The 25,074-nt window shown below is 31.9% G+C and overlaps 2 protein-coding genes across 2 annotated transcripts in view; one reads left to right on the forward strand and one right to left on the reverse strand.

The window, feature by feature from the left end:
• Positions 1 to 25,074, forward strand: part of vex (somatomedin B and thrombospondin type 1 domain containing protein vexed) — a 188,962-nt gene that overhangs the window by 34,021 nt on the left and 129,867 nt on the right. The window lies entirely within an intron of this gene.
• LOC143918236 (uncharacterized) lies at positions 1,299 to 24,392 on the reverse strand. The gene is made up of 3 exons (XM_077440013.1): positions 24,145 to 24,392; positions 23,742 to 24,087; positions 1,299 to 1,346 (listed from the first exon to the last, which is right to left on the reverse strand). Exons 1-3 carry the CDS (start codon positions 24,390 to 24,392, stop codon positions 1,299 to 1,301), a joined length of 642 nt encoding a protein of 213 aa, XP_077296139.1.

Here is a 25,074-nt window from a genome sequence, read left to right on the forward strand (position 1 = left end):
TGACCGTAATAAATAAAATATGACCGTTAGTATTGGAAAAAAATTTCAATAAACCATAAATATACTCTCGCAATTTAATTAAATTGAAAAATTAAATTAGTTCGTTTACAGGTTGCGTCATTATGATCGTATATATGAGAAAAAAATTAATATAACTTAATATAATCATACAAAAAATGACAATAATTATAATACAATTATGTACATATACATCGATGACTTTGTGAAAAGATATTGTATGTCCATTTTTGAATTTGTATCGAAATTTAAGTTTGTATTTGATTTTGATTTTTAAATGCTTTATTATTACTAAAATATGTAAGTTCACAATACATCTTATATATATATATGTATTTTAATAGCTACTGATCTACTGATCATTTTCTATTTTACAATTTTAATTTAATTTTGTTAGTGATGATAGTATTATATTATTCTTATGTTATTGTATAGCATAATAGGAAAAAGAGCTCAAAACCTATTTACAATTCTATATCTGTATCGAATATTAGGTTTGTATAGGTAAATGCTGGAATAATTCAGGTTTTTCCTTTCAAGGTAATGTATGTATACCACATAAATTACCTCGAAAGGAAAAACCTGAATTATTCCAGCATCTACAAACTTGAAATTCGATACAAATTAAAAAATAGATATACAATATCTGTGCACCAAGCCATCGATATATGTATGTACGTATGTACTAAGCCAGAGAGAAAAATGCTAATTTTAGATTTTCATCAATGAATCTATAGTGGAAACTTGTGTCATATCAAGGGAACGTTTAATAAGAAATTTCATTGATTTTTAACAATGTCCTGTGTCTCCAAACAATCGATTTGTCTTGATGAAAATTTCTAAAAAGCTGGTTTTTTTTCATATATCTCTGTTTTGAGAATAGTTTTGATTCTAATCAAGTATTTTTATAAAACTTAAAATAAATAATAATCGATTTCAGTTTAAATGAGTCATTTATAATAAGTTTTGGTTGATTAATGAGAAGTCAAAGTCAACGTATCGTCTGAAAGTTCCCATAAAATAAAACGCGTCACGCTCGGAATGTGTGTTTGTATGGGAGAAATATTATTTCCATAAAATCGTCACATTTTTCAGGTTTCCGTGATTATTTTGAAAATAAATGTCACTGAGAGCTTTCTTTGTATACATAGCTTTGATTTAAACGCAAAAACTACCCGACGAATATAAGAATTCTATGAAATATAAGGAGGCCAAAATGACCTATTTTGACGCAAAATGTCTCTTTAAATATACAAAAGCGAATTTATAGTATTTAAAAGTTAATTGACTTTTTGTTTATTTTCCAACAAAGACTTTCGTTTCAATTTCTGAAAAATCAATAAATTGCACAAAGTATCCTTAGAATTTTCGCTCATAAACATTGTATGTATGTATATCGTTTATAGGATTATCAATGACTCAATCGACTATTAAATAATACACCAGATACTTTAACTATATCATATTTCTCATTAATAATGATGAAAGACTATCCGAATACCCAATTAGTTTGGCAATTTATTACTCTTACAATTTGCACGCTATTTGTATATCCTATATATGTAAATACATACACACATTAATAATAAATGGACAAAACATACCGATATAAGAAAGCAATTCTTTCATTAACATTTTTTCGATAAAATATTTATTTTTCGCGAAATATTTCAATATAACCGCGTATATGTATTTATTTATTCAATAAAAATATCACTCGGGAATTCACCAGCTACATACTATTATTGGCTTGTTAATTCCATGAGGATGAAAAAAAAGTGTTTGCCGAAACATTGTTTGAAGTGGAAGATTGTTTACCGTGGGAAAACTCACTAGGAAAAACTTCCGTCTCGATCAATTATTTTCCAACGGTATATTACACGTTGAAAACACGATTATCGCAACCAGAAAATACATATATCGTTCATACCATATTCAAAATGTTTTAATATAAAAAAATGTTAAGTTATTTTATAAATTTTCATTTTGGTTCAATCGATTCGAGTCGAGTCGAGTATTTACTACGGAAAAACAAAAAATTTCATAATATAATGCAAGTACTGAATGTTAATCAATTTATATGGCAACTATTGAACCAATACAGCTCTTATTGGTTTTTAACCATCACTTTTAATAGTACATATGCATATGTGTGTGCAAAATTTCAAGAAAGCCAGCTTGACAGAAATGGGTTTAAAGTTTGACCCATACAAATAGAATTGTCGAGCTTAATAAAACCATTTAAAATAATAATAAATAAATAAAACACGACGTTCATTCTGTTTAGAATACTCTCGATCATTTTGAGTCGACCATTAGCGAGGATTTAACAGACGTGACAGAAAAGGTATTTATCAAACGTAACGCAATTTGTCAAACGTTTGGTTTGATTTTAGCGGCGAACGTGAAATGTCAAACAGATAACGAATTATTAATTGTGTTTTATACCCACTCGTTTCAATCAAAAATTATTTAATTTTTGTAATGTAATTATAGTTGTTATTCGTAATGGCATACGACCGTGTATTATAATCATTTGCATTGTGATTAATTATCTTTTCAACTATCATACAAACATAACTAGAACTGTTTGTTTTTAAGCTATATTTGCAATGAGGATTATTTTGATTTTTAAATGATTTTTATTATTACTTAATTATGTTCACAATACATCTTATATATATTTTAATTGCTACTGATCTACTGATAATTTTCTATTTTACAATTTTAATTTAATTCTGTAAGTAATCATAATATTATATTCTTCTAATGTTAATGTACAGCATAATAGGAAAAAGAGCTCAAAAACCTATGAAATGAGGAATATCAATATTAATATTTGTATGTATATATGACATATTTAATTATGAAATGTTTAACAACATAATATCTTTTCAGCAATTTCTCACAGATATATTAAAACTAAATGTTTGACAAGAATTGTGAAACTCAAAGACCAGTGCATAAGAATAATTATCGTTTGACTTGAAACAGTACTAGAAATATTTCTTATTTGCATGACAAAAGATTGATCATTATAATGAATTTTACACTTCAAGACCGGTACTGATTAAAAATAAGTATATTTTGTTATTATATTCATATTATTTTTCTATTGGTTATTATTATAATTATTTTGTTATTGCATCCGAAAGTTTTATGTATTGATACGTGAAGTTGTATGGTTCTTGAAACCATCACGATCCAAAATGACTCGTGAGGTCATTGAAAATAATTGAATTTACAGTCTTAATCTGCTCTAATTTCAAAAAGAAGGCTCTATATGCCATACAAGTTATCAAACTATCGCTTCATTAAGTTCAAAGTTCAATAATTGCATCATTTTAAGCAGATTTATCTCATTTGAATTACCTTCTTTATGGTTATTTTGAAAGCAAAGTGTATGTACATATGTACATGTATATATATATTAGTAATCTACAAACCATTCAACACTTGAAAGATATAAAATTAAATGATAAATATGCTATTGTTCCATTTTTATTTCTAAAATCATCAAAAATTTTGATTTACACAGCAGTTTTTGCAAGGCTTTGTTTACAGTGTGTTTGTTTATATAATATTTTGAAATAAATTTAAAAAAGGAAAATAAATATATTTTTATAAATGTTTTGACATAAATTTATATATGTAAATAAACTATGATTTCCAAAGAACAGTGCAACATCCCATTAGGGTTTGCAATACCGGAAAAAATATCAATACTGGTATTTCGGTATTTTAAATACTAAAACCGATATTTTAAATATCAAAACCGGTACTACAAAAAAAAACGGGCAATGAAGTTTTAAAACTTGTTCAATAATTTAACATCAATTTCTTAATAAATTTATTATAAAAAACATATTTATATCATTTTACAACGTAAATAAAAGTGAAAGACATAATCCAAACAGTGGCCGATCAATCGATCAAATCAATTGTTACGTACACCGCGGATTAAGCGAATAGAATCCCAGAGACTATGTGATCTGTTAACGGATTAACTAAGTGCTTGCACTTAAGACCAACGGATATATGTTAACGGATTAACTAAGTGCTTGCACTTACTTCCAGGATTATATCTGGACTCTAAGTGCATTTAGGCTAAACAATGACCGTTATTAGTCCTTTCTCAGAATTGGTACGGAGAGACCCAATGTCGTGGGAATACATATCCAAATACATGACTATACAACAGGTAAACAGATTAGACGTCCTGAGAGATCTACCCTTTATAAGGCGGTACGTAGGCGATATCAGGTCATTCTGGACTGAGCACTGCCAGTGCGTGTATCTCCTTAATCATCAATAAATGCTGTGAAACGACTGTTGGCCTTTTACTTGGATCCTCCACCCACCCCTACGTAATACAATTATATTTACATTAAAATTTGTTTCAATTATATATATGTACATTCAAGTTTTAATACCAAAATACCGGTATTTCGTATTTTCAAAACCGGTATATCGGTATCTGAAAATTGGCTAAAATACCGGAATCCCGGTATTGCAAACCCTAATCCCATACAAGTCACCCAAAAATCACTTCATTGCGTTAACAGTTCAACAATTGCATAATTTGATAACTTTATTTGAGGTTGCTTTTTAAAAGTGAAGTGTACATCAATAATCTACAAACAGATTGCATTGATGCCATCGTTCTTTGAGCGCCATGCAGCCATTGTTTGAAGACTTGTATGAAATATGCTGTAATCTTTTTTAAGATTAGGACTTTCGAAATGCACTCGTATATATGTAAGTCTGGCCAATTTACGATGAGTACACGTGTAAAGTAACACAATTGTCGTCCAATACGAAATTTTGGAATTCGCTACAAGTCATCCCCGACGTTTCATCCCCTCGCCCGCTTTATCACCCCCTCCTATTTGCAGTGAATTTCGTCGTCGAAAGGGCGGGGTACGCCTCGTAAAGTACGTGTCGTATAATTTCGTAATGTTACGCCGAATAAATCGGCGTAACAATGTGGACGAAATTAATTTCTAAAAATACCCACCAGTGAAAAGTTTATCCTTTATTTTCTTTATTGTTACGCTTTTTTCCCGCCATCGAAGTTGGATATCCGGTTTTAATATCAGATTGGAATGAAATACCTATAATAAATTTTTTTCGGCTCGTTCGCAGGGAAAGCTCGAACAAATCGCCGCTCATTTTTTCAAATTAACGCGGTCCGTTTAAATAAACTCGCCGTTTCGCTTCGTCGATGTAAGCTTATTTTTCCTTTTTCCATTTAATTTTTTTTTTTTTTTAGGTAACTTTTCACCCCCTCGATAATTGCTTTAAACGAGCCGCGTAAATACGAAGGTATGATACGCGCTTTACGACGAACTTTAATTAAAGGGTGAGGAAAGCCTTTTAATATGCTGGCAACGGAATCGGAAGTATTATTATATCGTGCAAAAAAAAAATTAGATCGTGATGATAAAGGTCTAGATGGGAAATTGTAAGGCTGCAGCGTTCGAAACACTTATTTGGGTTTATGTAAATTTGAAGGGAGTTCAATTTAGGTTGAGTCTGATCTGTTTTAGTAAGGTGTATAAAATATGTCAAAGTTTAAGTTTGCTATGATAATACGTTGTGGTTTACGGTTAGTGGATTCTGTGGGTTTCGATTCTTGGAAAGTGTGCTTTGTTTGCACTTGCTTGCACAAGATTGCTTTTAAGGTAGTGGTTTGCGACCTTTTTTGCCTCGCGTGCCTCATTTGCATAAATCTTATCCTTGATATGAATATTATAATATAAGACAATCCCCTTTGGTTTGCTGCCTCCCCTAAATAAAATATTTCAAGTAGTTATACAATAAGTATAGGAAGACTATCAATCCATCAATTGACAAAACCATGATCAGAACGCCTTGTGCGTTCATGTTTATATGAAAAAGTGAACGAACGACTAACTGTAATTAATAAGAACCAACAGCGTGGTCTAGTGGTAAGGAGTGTCGTATTCTTTCGTGCAAGGTGTCACGGGTTCGATTCCTACTAAAGTCTCGTTGTTGGCCAGACCTTGGTTTGTCGAGATCGATCGTTTCTTAAAAGAATTTGAAAAATTTTCTGATTTTCATTGAAACGGTTTCTGTAAATTGGCTATTCCTCTCCAATTTTTTATTGCAACCATTGAATTATTGTAATATCTTAGGTTTCGCCAGATTTCTCTCCATAGATGTCTCTGTGGATGTTTATTGAATGTTAAAATTGGTATTGTAACGTGAAAAATGTTATTGATCGTATTGTAAACGATGTTTTTAATGTCTAACCGCAGATGTCAGGAATTGTTTCAATTTACATTTTATTTTATTTTTATTGTTACAAATCAATATACACGCGTCATTAAAGATTTGCTCCAATGCGACGGGTGTACGTTAACGAAATACAGAATACATAAACAATCAGAAATCAGAAATACAGTAATAAATATACAATCAGAATATATAGCATATAACAATTAATCAGAAATAATAATCATAGAGACATCTAGAGACATAAAGATCTAATACCAATTTTCAGGAACCGTTTCAGCAATGATCAGATAAAATTGGCAAACTCTGATAGAGAAACGATCGATTTGGAGTCTCAAAATCCCCAAATCTAACCAGCAGATGGCGAGGACTCGAACCTTTGACCTCAGTGGTGCTAAATATATACGCTACCACTAAGCAAAACTGCTGGCTATGTGTATGTATGTAATATTTATGTATTTAATATATAATTTCTCGAGACTTAATCTGTTTAGCATACTCGCGGCTTTGGAGCAATATATTAGACGAGTGTGCATGATAAATTGATAATAAAATAAAATAAAATATAATTACTTTGCCCAATTATGGCATATAACTTTATGATAGTTATATAAATGCTTTCAACCAACTAAACGGATAAATAGTATTTGAAATTTTATTTCATATTTGTTAGCGTATTTTAGGCGCCTGTTTGCATCGCACACTTCACACACGCCACACATTGAATTCAGATATACATATTTATATGCATATACTTACCAACGTAAATATAAACCGTTTTCAGCTTTTATTTATGCCGAAACGGGGTTGGCACCGGTTGAAAATCACTACTTTACAATATTGTTAAAATAAGTTAATGATGTTGGTTGTGGTATTATTATTGTAAAGTAAAACGGGTTGATACAAAGCTATATTGTTTATAGTTAGTTAATTGGTATTAAAGTAATATGATAGGCTTGTGCGGTTAATGGTATTATTTAATTATTAGATGTTTCTATTGTGTAATATAATATTATAAATTTCTATTGAATATTTGATGAATTTTCAAAATTGATGTATCTACGCATAAGCGGATTATTTGTTGTGATTGTTCTAAGAAGCTTTAGTAAGTTTACTTAGTTAAAGTATCTAACGTATGTATAAGTTTTGGATAATCTACGCAAGATTCTGTCGTCGTTGTGGTATTATGTCAGTCGCATATATGTAATTAATCGGTCGTAGTTTTGCCTAACAGAACTACATATGTAACTATTGTTTTTTAAACTTTTTAGTTTAGTTTAAAATATTTAATATTTCAAATTTATTGTTAGAATTGCGAAATTCTCAAATAAATATTTCCCCTCAAAAAGAAAAAGAAAACAGATTTAATTTTAAATCCAACAAAGAAGCGTTGGTTAGTCTGCCACATTCATATGCATACTTAACATACCTATCCACTATGCAATTCTGCAGTTCTAATGCATACAAAATTTTTAAACCACCAAATTTGGTATACATTTCATTATTTATTTATTTATTTAAAAGTTTTGAAACGTTGTGGCATTACTAGAAGGACCTAATGCCCAATAATTAAATTAGTAGATTAACAAAAAGAAAAAGCAAAAAATAACAATCTACAGCAAACAATCTGCAATACGTTGATTGCAGATTGCTGTAGATTGTAATACGTTGCCACACAAAATCCAATGCACGCAAAAACGTATGGAACTTGTATGTTTGGCATAACTAGAAAAAACAAGAAACGAAATACGTGGGAAGGAATTATGTCTGGAGTAGTGGATATAGTGGATAGAGTAAAGAGATTGAAATGGCAATGGGAAGGCCACGCAGCTAGAAGAATGGACGAAAGGTGGACAAAAGAAGTGCTAGAATGGTACCCGAGAGAATGCAAAAGGGTAAAAGGAAGACCGCAGGGAAGATGTGTAGACGAAATTAGCAAAATTTAGTTGAAATGGATGAGAGTTGCGCAAAACAGAGACAAGTGAAAGCATGTTGGAGAGGCTTTCAACCAGCAGTAAGTAGATGGTGAATGGCTGTAGATGATGATATAATTGAGTAATCTCTGTTTACTCGATCTGTATAAATACAATTGCATTGCTTTGTAGCAATTTGTAAGACGAGTAAATAATAAAATTACGGGCAAAAAATTTTATTTGAAAACGTCGCTATTTCAACCTTTTATTGACATTCACCCACCTAAGCAACGCCGGGCATATAAAAATACAGCTCCATTTACATATGCACGTATGTATGTATATTCGATTTAACACACCTAATATAATATAATATCATGCACCGCTAGACTTCAAAGCCTTCACGTGCTTATCCATCATAAAATATGAATGAGTCAATATACGGTGTTGTATTTCGGCCTATAAAATTTCCGTTGTTTTTATTATTTTTATTTACGTAGACAGGATTAATTCGACTTTATTTTTTCGTTATCAAAGCATAACATTTGCATTATTTACGGAAACCATAAGGGACGTGTTTATGCCACCTTTTATAATACATTTTTTTTCGACCGTGGTGAAAAATGTACACTTAAAATATTTACGATAACAATAGGGCGAACACACAGAGCGGCGACAAGATACCGCCATTGTTTCAACAAAATAATGGCCGCGGCACAATGGCGGCTCGTCACGGCAACCGTATAATTTTTGACACTTTCAAAAACCCTTTCGCGGCCGAGAGGCTACGATTTTTAACGTTCCCCGAATTTATTTCTTATACAAAAGCGAACGAGCCGGACAAACAACCTGTCCCCTTTTCACTTTTGATAAAATATAATATTTTTAGTCATAGCGGGTGATCCAACGGTTATGCTACATACAGTTGTAAACAGGGCTGTGTAGTCGGAGTCGCTAAAAATCAAACGAGTCTACATCTTATTTGTGGAGTCGTTTGACTTACCAATATCCAATGTAGATATACCTATATATATTTGAGTCATGACTTTGATTTTTTTTTCAATCGAAGATATATGTACACTCGCCTTTACAGATCGCTCCAAAGCGACGAATGTACTAATATAGATCACAATGACATATTTTTGCTTTTTATTTTATATTTTTACATTATATACGACATTTAGGGTCAAAAATAGCATACAATACGATCAATACAAGCATTTATACGGTTACCTGACAACTCGTTCACAGATTTTCCGTAAACCGAGGATGCGCTCCAGGCATTACGTATACGGCCATCTCTTTCTCACCCCGCCTGTTCACCAAGATCTCGTTTACTATGCCATTACGTATGCAGCCATCTCTTTCACAGACCGTCTGTTCACCGATAACAGACGGTCTGTGAAAGAGATGGCTGCATACGTAATGGCATAGTAAACGAGATCTTAGTGAACAGACGGGGTGAGAAAGAGATGGCCGTATACGTAATGCCTGGAGCGCATCCTCGGCTTACGAAAAATCTGTGAACGAGTTGTCGTATCACCATTTTTACGTTTTATTTTATATTTTTACATTATACATATACGACATCTATGGTCAAAAGTTGCTTAGTAGCATACAATACGATTAATACAAGCATTTATACAGTGTGAATTCATACAAAAATCATCCACAATGACATATTTTTGGTTTTAATTTTATATTTTTACATTATATACGACATCTATCGTCAAAAATTGCAAAGTAGCATATAATACAATCAACACAAGCATTTATACAGTGTGAATTCATACAAAAATCATCCACAATGACATATTTTTACGTTTTATTTTATATTTTTACATTATATACGACATCTATGGTCAAAAATTGAAAAGTAGCATACAAGACGATCAATACAAGCATTTATACAGTGTGAATTCATACAAAAATCATCCACAATGACATATTTTTGCTTTTTATTTTATATTTTTACATTATATACGACATCTATCGTCAAAAATTGCAAAGTAGCATATAATACAATCAACACAAGCATTTATACAGTGTGAATTCATACAAAAATCATCCACAATGACATATTTTTGCTTTTTATTTTATATTTTTACATTATATACGACATCTATGGTCAAAAGTTGCAAAGTAGCATACAATACGATCAATACAAGCATTTATACAGAGTGAATTCATACAAAAATCATCCACAATGACATATTTTTACGTTTTATTTTATATTTTTACACTATATACGACATCTATGGTCAAAAGTTGCAAAGTAGCATACAATACGAACAACACAAGCATTTATACAGTGTGAATTCATACAAAAATCATCCACAATGACATATTTTTGCTTTTCATTTTATATTTTTACATTATATACGACATCTATGGTCAAAAATTGCAAAGTAGCATACAATACGATCAACACAAGCATTTATACAGTGTAAATTCATACAAAAATCATCAACAATGACATATTTTTGCTTTTTATTTTATATTTTTACATTATATATGACATCTATGGTCAAAAATTGCAAAGTAGCATACAATACGTCAATACAAATATTTATACAATACGAATTTATACGAACATTATCCACAAAGACATCTATGGAGATATTTTTGCGGAATTTTATTATACAAATCGAAGAACCTTACATAAGATGCTGAACAACTTGAGATTTACAAATGAGATTGGAAAGCATATGTCAACTTTATAAGAACCCTTTCAATGAAAATCATAAAAATTAACAAACTTTGATAGCACATGGTTGAACTGGAGTCACAAACCAAGGTCTTGCCAGCAGTTACTAGTGGGTATCGAACCGTGACTGCTCCGCTCGAAAGCATAATATGCTAACCACTAGTCCATGCTGATGGTTACATAAGCATGTGTATATACATTTTTACATAAAAATGCTTATTTTGTCACACTATTGATTGTTCGTATGTATAGACGTCATAACGACAATGTCCTCACTTTGTGTCGTGCACAAATGCGTGCGCCTAGTTACTAATTAATAAATAAAAAATAATAATATATTAAGTATCAATGCTACAGAAATAACTTTAATCATTAATTATGCTTTCAACTGAGATTTGAACCTTTGACCTTATTTATTTAAGATTAGGTTGTTAGGGTCGGTATTTTCTTCGCTGCTGATGATATTTTGATAGAAATGCTTCGATAACATTATGGGGCGGCAGGAAAAAATAAAAATTATAATAAACAGGTCGTTGCTACGATACAAATAAAAAAAAATAGTCGACTGCGATTCAAAGGTAGATCGCATGCTAAGGTAGACCGCATACTAAAGTAGCACCTACATATACATATGCTGGTTCCCGGAAAGATGCACTAAATTGCACTCAATAGTAGCGCAGTTTCGAAAACTCATAATTTTCAAAGGCGCTCAAAAAGAACTTATAAGCAATATAATTCCACAAAACAAGGTTAGCACCCTCGGATAACAACACCCCTTGACGCTTTTTTGAGGAATTATATTGCTTTAGTTCTCTTTGAGCATCTTAGAAAGTTTGGATGTCTCGAGAGTGCAACTATCTCGAGTGCATTTTTCCATTATGTGCTTTATTTCAGAAAAAGTTTCATCATACATATATAGGGTATAGGTTTCATAATACGCATACATATATAGGGTACAGACAGCTTTTTATCTAATATTTAGATACCGCCGAAATTGAATATCTAAACAGTGAAAGGGGTTCTGGAAATAAAGTGAGAACGAACCGAAATGATTGCTCTTTTATGATAAAATTGTGCGTAAGTTGGCGGCTGTATTCCCTCCCTTCCCTGCCCTCTCTCCCTTTCTGCTTCCCACCGTTCCTCTTTCTAGACTTCCAACCCTTATCTGGCGGTAAAAACGCCTGCCATTGTGTCACAACAACAAAAGTGGAAATAAATCACCTGCCGAATAAACACAATGGCCGTGAACGAAACAACATTGTCGCGCCGTCGAAGAACCGAAAAGACCACGCGTGTGTGGGCGTCTTTACGGAAGCCGCACATATTTTAACCATAAAACGAATCCATGGACTCCATAAAGATAGACTTCGGTGAAGGTGCAGTCATGTGATCGAATTTTGAGCTTTGAACCTGAAAGCTCAGGCTCTTAATTCTAAAGCATCAAAAAATCGGTGACAAAATAGTTTCAAGTTAGGCAATTATTTACCATTTGGAAGGCTTCGACATCGAAAGTCGAATAATTTATTAATTTTTTTCAGTGATATCTTATGTGTACCTATCTCAGCAGCAGCCTTATATGGATATTAACCAGTAGCGTGGTCTAGTGGTGAATGTTGAATTATCTCGTACTTGATGTTACGAGTTCGATTCCCGCCAAGTCTCGCTATTGACCAGCTTGATTTTTCAAGGTCGATCGTTTCTTATCAGAATTTGCCAATTTTTCTGATTTTCATTGAAACGATTCCTGTAAAATTGGCGTTTCCTTCCCAATCTTAGGTTTCGCCGTATTGCTCACCATAGATGTATCTGCGGTTGTTTATCGAATATAAAATTCGTATTGTTACATCAAAGCTATTCATCGTTATTTATCGTATTAATACGATATTTGTAATATCTGACGATAGATGTCAGATATTGTTTAGATTTACATGTATCTATGTAATAATTATATGGACCAGGACGGCGCATTTGGGGTTTACCTGTTAAGCCTTCCTGGTATATTTGTATATATGTATGTAAAAATATGTATGTAAAAATAAATTTGTAAATAAATATATATAACCAGCAGGTGGTCTAGTGTTGAATTCTATCGTGCATTATGTCACGTGTTCGATTCCCACTAGAGTCACTGTTGGCCCGACCTTGATTTGGTCCATTTCTTATCAGAATTTTCCAATTTTTCTGATTTTCATTGAAACGGTTCCTGTCAAATTGGCTTTTTCTTCCCAATTTTCCGTTACAAACCTTGAGGTGTTGTTGAATCTCAGGTTTCGTCTGATTTTTCACCATAGATGTCATATAATAGTCGTTTCGATTCGACATACATTTCGATTTACATGTGTATGTAATTGGCCAGGAAGGCACATTGGGGTTTACCTGTCAGGCCTTCCTGGTATAATATGAATAAAAATAAATAAAAAAATATCGGTGTTTCTTGAAGTATAGTACAAACAAATTACGATTATTCGCTTGGAAAATTGCATACTACGGTAATCTTACGAGCAATTTACCGAGCTAGCTTTGTACTTGGAGATCTTTTATCGAACAAAGATTACTTTTCCAGTTGCAATTTTGATCAAATTGAAATAAAACGACGTTTTGTAGTATCATATACATATTTGTGTAAACCTTCATCTGATATTGCAAACATTGTTTTTCTCAGCTGGGAAACTATGTATGTATGTAGTTGCTCGTCAATTCATTGCTCAGCAATAGAGCAATCTGTTGGATTGTTGGATTGCCGGAAATAAATTGCTTCGTTTGTGTTCTCCTTAAGTGCTAATTGTATGCTAATTAAAGTTTTTCTCAGTCTTGATTGAATAAAACGGTTATAAATCAACACCAGCTTCAGCAAGATGACAGTACATCTCATACAAATCATCAAAAAATCGCTTCGTTTCATTCAAAGTTTAATAATCGAATTTTAAGAAGTGTCCTGGTTAGCAGCCTTTAAAATCATGTGATTTGTCCTTTGCATTGATTTATTTGCAACTATTTTCATAAGCAAAATATATGTTTATTAATGGTAAGCAAGTGCAACTCCTAGACGATTTAATTCCGGCCATCAACTTATATGAAAAGCTTAAATTGACTTCTCTTCTGAATGAAATCTCACATGAAGCTGGGAAAAATAGGTATATTACAAGCTGTTTTTATTTATAATCCGTATGCAACGTATATATATATATGTATATGTACTTATAAATACAAATTTTATTACGGTATAGTTTAAGTATTTCACATTGAAATTTACATATATAAATTGATATATATGTATTAGTATACAAATTTAGATTTCATATATTTGAGATATTATCAATATATCTATACATACTAGTGAATAGCCCTATGAAACATCATCACATGGGTATAAAATTATTATATACTCGTATATACCTAAAAAAAAATCCGGAACTGGAACCGTTATTTTCGTAGACTCTCATAGATAGTTTTCAATTCTTTATTTGTAATAATTTTCAATTCTTAAAGTTAAAGTTAACAAAATGTAAAATTTTCCGATTATACACAAACGGTCATTGACCTCGTAACTTTGAATATTATTATTACACATAACAAATTAAGTACATATTCATATGATGTGTATTTACAACACATATTCTGGGCGAGGATATGGCGTGTGGCGCGGGCCCGTGAGCACATCGCGTTTGGAATCAGAGGTCTGAGGTTCGATTCCCGGCGCGGCCCGCCTGTAAATAAAATCAATTTTTTTCGAATATCGTCAAAATATGTATAAATAATTTCAATTCAATTTCAATAATTTCAATTTAATTAAAAATATATTTAATTGTTTTATATGAAAAGAAAAAAAAATGGTTCGAAACCTCGCTAAATAAAATTATTATAATTACGTATTTTTATATGGCGAGAAGGAATATTTCAATTAATGTTTAAAAAAAAAATGCAAAATCAAGAAGCGGCTTTGGTGTCGTGGTTGAGACCGTGATACTCTTTATCGATTTTTATCGATTCATTCATTATGTTCGGCGAGCGTTAGGACACACACACACACACACAGATTACCATCTTTATATATATGATGAGTTTTTCTTTTTTTACATAATTTATACTTCTATATATTTATATGCGGCCACTGGCATAATCGTCCAGTGGCCGCATTTGAGAACCCACTAGTAATCTGATATATAATTTCGAAAGAGACGATATTGAATATTATTTTTTATCGATTCAAATAAATTTAATAAAAAAAACCAAATGATTTTTTACTATTACATTAACCATATTTAAGCGGTTTATATTTCAAATTATATTACAAATACCGAGCGAAGCCGGGTAAAAACACTACATAGTATATTATATACATGAGCCTTTCTATTTGAAAAAGTAGTGGAAATCCAATTTTCATTTTTATATTTGTTAATTCACACAATTTTATCACTTCCTTCAATGCAATATCTCCAGAATATTGGAAAAGCACCAGTATTTTTAAATATTGTCAAACGCAAAACATTATATGCAATTTTTTGCGAGATATTTCCCGAAATGAAGAAAGGTGGACCTATGCCACATAAAATTGTAAAATAATATGTGAGTTTATTTTATAAATATAACTATTCCGTCTTAGTAAGTTAAATCAATTTTACATAAAGCCGTATGTATATAATTTTGGTTATATTTATGTATGCATGTATGTATGTACATACATACATAGAATAATATATATAGAATAATATACCAACTCTACATTTATAGAATAATATACCAATTCTAGTGATTTAATTTCAGATTACATTTGCGCAAATATTTTTGCTATAAATATTTACGTTACATAAATACATTTCCCGGAATTGGAATAATATGCACATACATTTATAGACGCGTAAAATTCATATTATATTTATAGATGCCTAAAATTCATATTATACATTTAATATTTTAGCACAGCGCTTAAATATAATGCGCATTGAAATTCACATTCACACGAGCGCAAACATACTCGTATATGTTAGTTGCAATGTTTCTATAGAATCGTTTCGAATCCCATTTTTACTTTATTTTCATTGAAAGCTCGATTAAAAAAAAATGAGAAAATCCGAGCTATTGATTATTTATTCAATTTAAAACGAATTTGCATTGAAGCAAAGATATATACCTATGAAATCCGTTCGGGCGAAGGAGACGTTCGGGTTTGTCGACCGTTTACTTTCATGCGACTTCCTTTCACTGCTTCAATTCGCTTTAATTACTGGAGCGAGGATTTGTGACGTCTGTTCGATTCAGAGCAAGTAATTCGGTCACAAAGTGAAAATATATCTCCGTTCGCCTCGGGGGCTATGATGGATAATTCGCCATGCGAAAATTCTCGCCCGTTTAAAAGGTGACCATTCACTTAGAAACCCTTATGCAGACAAATCGGCAAATTTTTTTGTATCCGATCTTTAGATACTAACGATGTCTGTCTTTGATATTTTTCAACAATTTATCAAATTACTCAAACAGGTAAGGCTTTTGCACACAATATATGTATTTTATTTTATTATTACATAGATATACACCAGGAAGGCTTGACAGGAAGACCCCAATGCGCCTTCCTGAATAAACAATGCAGCATAAATCACTGTATTTCCAGAAGTTGAAGAACATGAAATAACAATTAAATAATTGATTTACAGAATTAATCCATTGAGACATCTATGGATTTAGATTTTGTACATATTTTTTACAAATTATACACACAATAAATACAGATGATTTGTGACAACAGGAAAGATGATATTTTGCCAATTTTGTGGAACCGTTTCAACAATGATCAGATAAAATTGGCAGAAACGATCGATTTGGAGTCACAAATACCCCCAAATCTAACCAGCAGTATGGCGGATCAAACCCACTGATTACTTGGTGCTAAATATACACGCTACCATTAAGCCATACTGATGGCTTATTATAATCGGTTGAGTGATCCTACATATGTAGTTTCATATGCTTAAACTTCGTCTCTGATAATGTTTTGTTGAATACAGTTTTGCTATTATTTTAATAGAAAAGTCATACATAGCATAGTTATTCATAATCATCATTTAGACAAGTTGTCAGTTGCTTCAAATAATATATGTTTATATGTAGATAATAATATTTTGAGTCCTTAGAAAACAGCAACGTACAAAACTAGCAATCGACCGATTTTGTTGTGTTACAAAAACTTTGCCTATTGGAAGATCCATATACATATTGCTAGTATTTAAAATACTAGACTCTTCTGCCGATTTATCTGCAGACGAATTTCTACGTCAATGGTCATCTTCAGCCCTGCACTTACTTACTATTTTGATTCCCTTCGAAGAGAAGCGGACGGTTTGATTTTGAAGACCTTTTCCCTGTTGTGTTTTTTTTTTTATTTTGCACATCCTTCTGAAAATATTCAGGACGAGAACGAAAGGGATTTGTGCAAGTTCACGCCGCTTTCAGGGATGATATGGTTCAATTGTCGTCTCCTTAAAAATCATACACAAAAGAGGGATTTTCGTACTCTTCTACCATTGTATAGAACCTTTTTTCAATCTCTGGGCGCACTCGCTTCGAATAAGGTGTCGAATATCGATTAGTATTCTGTGTGTATGGATCGTTTGACCCGGTGTTGAATCACGTGCATGCTTAAATTTAATTTATTTATTAGAAAAATAATAGTAAAAGTCCTCATAAGCGTAATGATCTATCGTAGAGTAGCTACGATGCTTGCAATACAGCAAATTCATCTAGTTTCTGAATATCTTCTGTCGTCGGATTATTTTATGGTCCAAATGTTAGCAAATAATAAAAGATTACAATATATTATGCCACAAAATTACAGAGTGATACTGAGCCTGTGAATGTCTACTTATTACCTTGTTAGTCACTTCGATAAAGCTTTGCCAATGACGTATTGACAAATTGCAAACCCTAAATATGTATATGTATATGAGCCGTTATATTCAAAAGTGGCGGAAATCAAATTCTCAGTTCCAAAAACACTATTCCTGTCTAACTTAATTCACAAATTATAATCACTTATTTTAGTTACATATGTCAGAAATATCTCAGAAAATCAGAATAAAAGTATTACAAGCCACCCGTATTTTTAAATATTTTTAAACGCAGAACATTATATTAGAAATGAAGAAAAGTGCCACTTTCAAACGTAACAGCTCATATGTACACCTATGTATATCATTCATTTATTATTTATTTATTAAATATGAAATTTCTAATTAAATTAAAATAAACAGATAAATATATTATATAAATACGGGTATTGTATTTTATATATAAAAATATTAATCGTTTATTTTTCATTAACTATTTAGTACAAAATGTATCTTATATATGTACGTATGTGTGTATGTACTTGAAGGAAGAAACGTTTTTATGATTAAAACTGAAAGAAAATCAATATGGAGTTTGCCGTTTTGGATTCTGCATATACTCTTCAATTATAAATAATACGCTTTTATACTGATTATAATGAATTTAATATAAATAGTTTGCTTCTAACAATAATGAAGTATCCATTGAACAATTAAATAGTTCATTTTTCATTGTCGCCTTTGTTCTTGGAATAAATTGGTTTCGTTTTCCTTACAAATTTAAATGCAAAACTGTGAAATAAAGTTATAGAGCTCTTCTCCCCTGTATAAAGAAATCTATTTTCTTTTATGCATACTACACTCTACCTTGGTGTCGTGTGCGATTTTCGTAAAACAAAAAAAAAACTCCCTTGCTACTTTCGCCATAATGTATTCAATGTATGTGCTTATTTTCTACACAGAAGAAAATCTTGTTTAAGCTGAAAAAATGTTATTTATTTAGAAGCCATCACCATTTCTGGCGTTATGACAGCACCATTAAGTGAAAACTCCTTTTCGCGCTAAAAAAAAGGGGGAAAAGCGGCGATCAGCAGAAAAACTACTGTAGCTTACTTTAATGCCTCCAACCCACCTATATAGGTATAATATACGTGTGTGTGTATAATCTTAATAAAAACGAAAAATCTCCCCATCTAGACTATTGTTTTTATAGTGCTGGGAAATGTTGTGTTTAAGTACATAAGCCAGGACGTGGCTATAAAAGAAAGGTTGTATCCGTTTAAATGATACCTCGTTATGCTCGATTGCTGATTTTTTTTTTGTGTATTTTATTTCCTTTCGGTTTACAGGAAGCTGTGTAATCACGTTGTGAATTTCGAACGGTTTAAAGTAGATAAAATCAAAATAATTTTCCTCATACTTTTACTCGCTGGGTTGTTAGTTAAGTATTCCGCTATTCGAGTCCCTTCAAGTTTTAGCCCTGAAACTTAAATTCAGTTTCACGGGTGATGTAGCTTTGGAGCTACGAACAATTTCAACTTTTTATTTTGTCGAAAGCGCATATAATTCCGAGATAAACTAATTCTGCGCGGCTTACTCTATTGGAAATTTCGCTTATAATAAATTAAGCAATTTAGGTAATAGAATTTTTTCCAGTGGTTGCATTACTTACGGTTTAAAAATAGATTTAATATTAATATTTAAGACAATCTTTAGCGAATTGAGAGCGGGATTTTGTTCCAATAATGTTTGTAGACTAAAGTTTTTAGCTTATATTTGTTTTAAGCTAATTTTTACTTTATCTATGTACGTAGTAACAATAGACGAAGTTTTGTGATCATACATACAAATATTCGAACTCGAGATTTTGACTGATTCGAACTCAGAATCGATCACTGATTACGTTTTCATGATATAGAAAAAAATGTATGTCTGTGTATTTTTTATGTCCTATCGAACTGAAACTTTACAATTCCTGAAATTCTTATGGATATGACGTAAATTTTTGACCGAAAATGGTACCTTCTCTTATATATAATATATAGGTATCCTCTTTTTTAAGTTTTTGAATTCAATTATCTCCCAAACCGCTAACCGAATCAAGCTGATTTTTTTGCATTTAACAGAAATTACACCTTCATATTTTTTAAATATTTTTACCGCAGCCAAAAGTAGTACTTTAACTATAGAGAATCTAGGTTTTATATATTTTTCTCAGAAACCTTTTAATTTATTGAACCAAAATTTCATATCTAGAAGTTTAAGCCTGATGAAAGTTACATATAAAATTTGATGAGCATCCGTCAACCGGAAGTGCCAGTTTACTCTTGTTCGAATTTTCTTCCACTATTTTTTTCGAACCCTTAAACATATGTGCTCTTCGCGAAAAAAATCAAGTATAATCTTTGTATCAATATAATTGAAAATAATAAAAAAAAATCACTAAATTCAATAAACCGGAAGTGGGGTTTTTCCTCTTAGAAAAGTCAAAAATGTTGTGACCACGTGATTTTTTCACACCCCACGACGTATCAAGCTGAGAATTTATATTTGTATTCTTTATGTACTAATTTAGTGTTGATAAGGTTTTGTTCAGAATTCGTAAATCGGAAGTTATAATTTTTTTAAAAACAATATTTCATTATTTTATTTTGACCTTTAAATTATTTTTATCTTGATATGTAATGTGTATAATAATATGTATAGTGATTTTAAGTAATAAAAAAAATTTGAACAAAATCCGACAACCAGAAGTAGAACTTTTGTCTTATTTTATTTTTTATTTTATTTTAAAAAATCAATACCACAGAGACTTGACAGGTTGCCCCAAAGCGTCAATGTGATTTTAATACAAATAATAAAAATCATAAAAATTACAAAAAAAACACCATAAAAAAAATAATAAAAATCATAAATAAAAAAAAAACATAAGAATATAATAAAAATCATAAATAAAAAAAAAACATCATAAAAAAATAATAAAAATCAAGTAAAAAATATGTACACAAAATAAAAACAAAGAAATAAGATTGAAAAATTTATATCGTGCTATTTAGGATGTGTTCCACCAACTCAACATAACTGGCATCGAATAGGTCCAAGTAATGTGCCAGTAAGTTGAGGAGTCGAACAGCTCTCGAGAGGGGGGAGTTCATGAGCACGTTTGATTTAGCCCTAATTGGTAAAAATATATCATGTTTTCTTAAAACTCTACGATTTTCCGGGGCCCAGAATTTTAGTTTCTCCAGGATAGTGGGATTGTGAATCTCTCCTCTAAGTAATTTTACGAAATGTTTCCCAAGAAATAAATCTCTTCTCTTTGCCAGGGAGTTGAAACCCAAAGATCCCAAGACAAAGGCACTAGGGAACAGATATGGATAAAATCCAAATGTCTTCAGATATAAAAATCTAAGGAATTTCCTTTGGACTCGTTCCAACATTAGAGAGTAACGAAGTTGATAGGGAGACCATATAATGGAGCCAAACTCGAGCACACTGCGAACTAATGTACAATATAAGAGACGAATGGCAGTGAGCCCTAGTTCGGACGAATTACGGATTACGAATCCAAGGATTTTTGTTGCCCTATCACAGATATTCTCAATGTGAATGTTGAAACTCCAACTATTTTCGAAGACTATTCCCAGATCAGATATAAATAATTCTCTCTGAAGAAGAGAATCATGAAATTTATACGGATAATTAATAGGAGAACGAGAACGAGAGTAAGAAATGACCCGACACTTTAGGATATTGAAGGGAAGTTTATTAACATTAGCCCATTCATAAATAGAATTCAAATCCTCTTGCAAATAAAGAGCGTCAGGTAAATCAATTATTCTCTTATAGATTTTTAAGTCATCCGCATATAATAAAAATTTAGAATGGTGAATAGAAGATTGAATATCGTTGATAAATATTAGGAATAATAAAGGGCCAAGATTTGATCCTTGGGGAATCCCAGAAGTGGCAACATACTCATAAGAAAAGCAACTCCCAAACTTAACGAATTGACGTCGATCCTGTAAATAAGAAATAAAAAGACCAACAAGATTATAAGTAAATCCAATAAAACTTAATTTACTAACCAAAATTTTATGATCAACTTTATCAAACGCCTTCTCAAAATCAGTATATATTACATCCATTTGATTATTACAATCCAAAGTGCTGGTTATGTCATTAGAGAAACATAACAAGTTGGTAATAGCTGATCTGGCCGGACGAAAGCCATGCTGCTGATCAATGAGCATACTTTGAAAGTGATTAAAAATGTATCTGTGTAATATTACCTCAAACATTTTGGCTGGCGCTGACAAGATAGTTATTGGTCTGTAGTTCCTTACACAAGATTTATCGTCCTTCTTATGAATAGGAGTTACTTTAGAGCATTTCCATAAATTGGGGAATGAAGAGTTCCTTAGAATTAAATTAAAAATGAATTTTAAAGGTTCTAAGAGACTAACCTCACATCCTTTTAGGATGTAATTAGGGATGGAGTCAGGACCGGAAGAATAAATATTTTTTAACTTTAGAAAGCCATATTTCAGATCGGAAGAGTCAAGATGATTAATCGCTAAAGTGGGGAAAGTAAATTCCGAGTCATTGGTAGGTTCCATGGAATCAGTAGGATTATTGAAAACTGATTTAAAAAAGTCGGCAAATCCATTAGCAATGTTTTGATCACCCTCTAACAATCCAGAATCATTGTACATAATGGTCGACTTTACACGATTTACACGTTTAGAATTGATGAAGTTCCAGAATTTCTTAGGGTTTTTAACTATGGAACTTTCACAATCAGCTACATAAACATTATATGCATTATTAATTGATTTCTTAATTTCCGTACGTAAAATACGGAAATTATTTAAGATAAGAGGATTGCTCGATTTCTTCCAGAGTTTATGTGTTTGATATTTACTTTTTAAGAGATTAATAATTTCTTTAGTAAACCAAGGCGGATAAATCCTTTTACTCGTCACTAATCCTTTCAACCGAAAACAATCATTAAAAATAGAATATATAATGTCATAGAAATTAGAGAGGGCCAAATTAACATCTTTGCACTCATAAACTCGCTCCCATTGACAATTACAAAGAATATCATTTAAATATTTGAAATCAACATTTGTAAATAACCATCCATTTAGGACAGAGGTATTAAGACAGTTATTTATTAAACGAAGTGAGGAATAAGTTATAGTTAATTTTAAATGAATATCAAGAGCAGGATGATAGCTGTCTTCAGGAACCAAGGAATCAACTGAATTTGAAATAATAATATTCTGACAATCTAAATTTGTTAATAGAAAATCCAACATGGAATTATTAAAATAGTTTCGAATAGTATTAATTTGTTTTAAGTTGAATAAAGATATAAAAAAATTAAGGTCATCAGGAAAACAGTTAGAAGAATTCAGATTAAAATCTCCAGATATAAAAATGCGACCATTACTTAAATGTGAATAATTAGATATAATTAAATCAAAAAATCGCTTATAAATATTTGGTGGAGATCTTGGTGGAAAATAAATAGTACATATGTATATAAAAAAAGGAATGTTAACAAATCTTAGTTTTAGCCATACACATTCATGAATGTCCTCAAGATGACTAAGTCTTTCAACCGAAATAATATTTGTATTTTTAACTGCTAGAAGAACACCACCACCTCTGGCAGATCTATCATGGCGATATATATTGAAACTGCTGTCAAGTACTTCGGCATCATGTACAGATGAGTTTAGCCATGTTTCAGTAATAGCAAGGACGTCAATAGATCTAGAAGCGGCGTTGTTGTAGAATTCCTTGAGTTTTGTATTTAAACCCCGCACATTTTGATAATAAAGTTTAATGTTACGGGTCACGGGTTTGGGCAATCGGTTTCGAAGAGATTTTTTTGAGAAATAACCATTCTCTTATGCCAGTACCCATAGGCCAAAATTCAGGATTGATAATTATATTAAAAGTTTCAGTATCTACACTAATTTTAAATGACGAGCACATGTCAGTTTTAGCAACCTGAGAAACGTTGATTCTTTTATTTTTAATTTTATTTAATATGAACTGTTTCACAGTATCACAAGTGCAGTTATTTGCCAAATTAAAAACGTGTACATTCTTCAATTTCGGAATAGTGGCCACCTGTAAAGTTTTATCAGGTGCTCCAGATCCACGAGTGTATGGCAGTCTCCCGGAAGAAGTCCCAGCGACCTGACTGAACGAATTTGAAGGATCTACAGTAGAAGCAGAAGCAGGAGCACAAGAGACAGGAACATAATCAGATGTTGAAGCAGAAGCTGATGTAAGTGTAGCTGAAGATGAAGATGGCAGAGGTGAAGCAGTAGAAGATAGCGCTGCGACCTGACTGTAAGATTTCGCAGGTTTTATAGGAGAAGGAGGAGAAGCAGAAACAGTAGCACACCCAGGAGTAGATGCTGAAGCTAAAGCAGACGCGAGTGAAGTTGAAGCTGAATAAGGCGGAGGTGAAACGGTAGAGGATGCCGCTATAACGTCATACGGGCATCTGACAGGTGTTTGTTTATGTACTGTAGTATTGTTACATTCAGTTGACAGTGTGGAGAGTTCTCGTAATGTTACCTCGCCCGATTGCAGAGTTGTAGGTTCAACAAAAACAGCTGGAGCCAGAGCTGCTGGAAAGGGACGACACATCATCCTCTTTATTTCACCGACATCAGTGTGGATAGTCTGGAGGGACTCCACAGCGATTTTTAGCGAGGCCAGGTTATTAAAAGCGACGCGTGCGATGGATACTATATTTTTAATTTCGTCGCTGATGTATCGCACCCTGTCCTTGGTAAGGACATTGGCACCAGATCCTTTTTTTGAAAGGTCCGCGAGTATTCTCTGGCTTATAGTAACAATATCCTCCATGGTAGAATGAGAACGATTTAACACGTCCAGACACAATGATAGCACAGATATGAATAGAAAATGTATGCTTAGTTACCGAATCTTGTTTTGAAATCTTCTTACATTCCTCAAATACATAGATAAAGTCGTGGGTTGGTTACATCCGATATTTTTTATTGTTGTCGTAGAAAAAGTGATTCGGTAGAACAATTGGTGTTTTTATACCACACCACACTTTGATTAAAATCCTTTCTAAAACCAGTCGTTGTCACATCAACGGACACATTAGTTTCGTTTGAAGCATTACTGTTTTTTTTTTTGTACATTTTTCTTTCTAAAGTGGAATGTGCGACCGCACACGAAAAGAAAAACTGCCACAACTCAACGTTTTATTTTATTGCAGTATTTTATATCGTCATAATAATAACCCGAGAGTGGATTGCTTCATAAACGTGTCTCGAAAAGAGGGCGTTTTGTTGCC

Source organism: Arctopsyche grandis, chromosome 10 (assembly GCF_051622035.1).
Source record: "Arctopsyche grandis isolate Sample6627 chromosome 10, ASM5162203v2, whole genome shotgun sequence".
Lineage (NCBI taxonomy): Eukaryota > Metazoa > Arthropoda > Insecta > Trichoptera > Hydropsychidae > Arctopsyche > Arctopsyche grandis.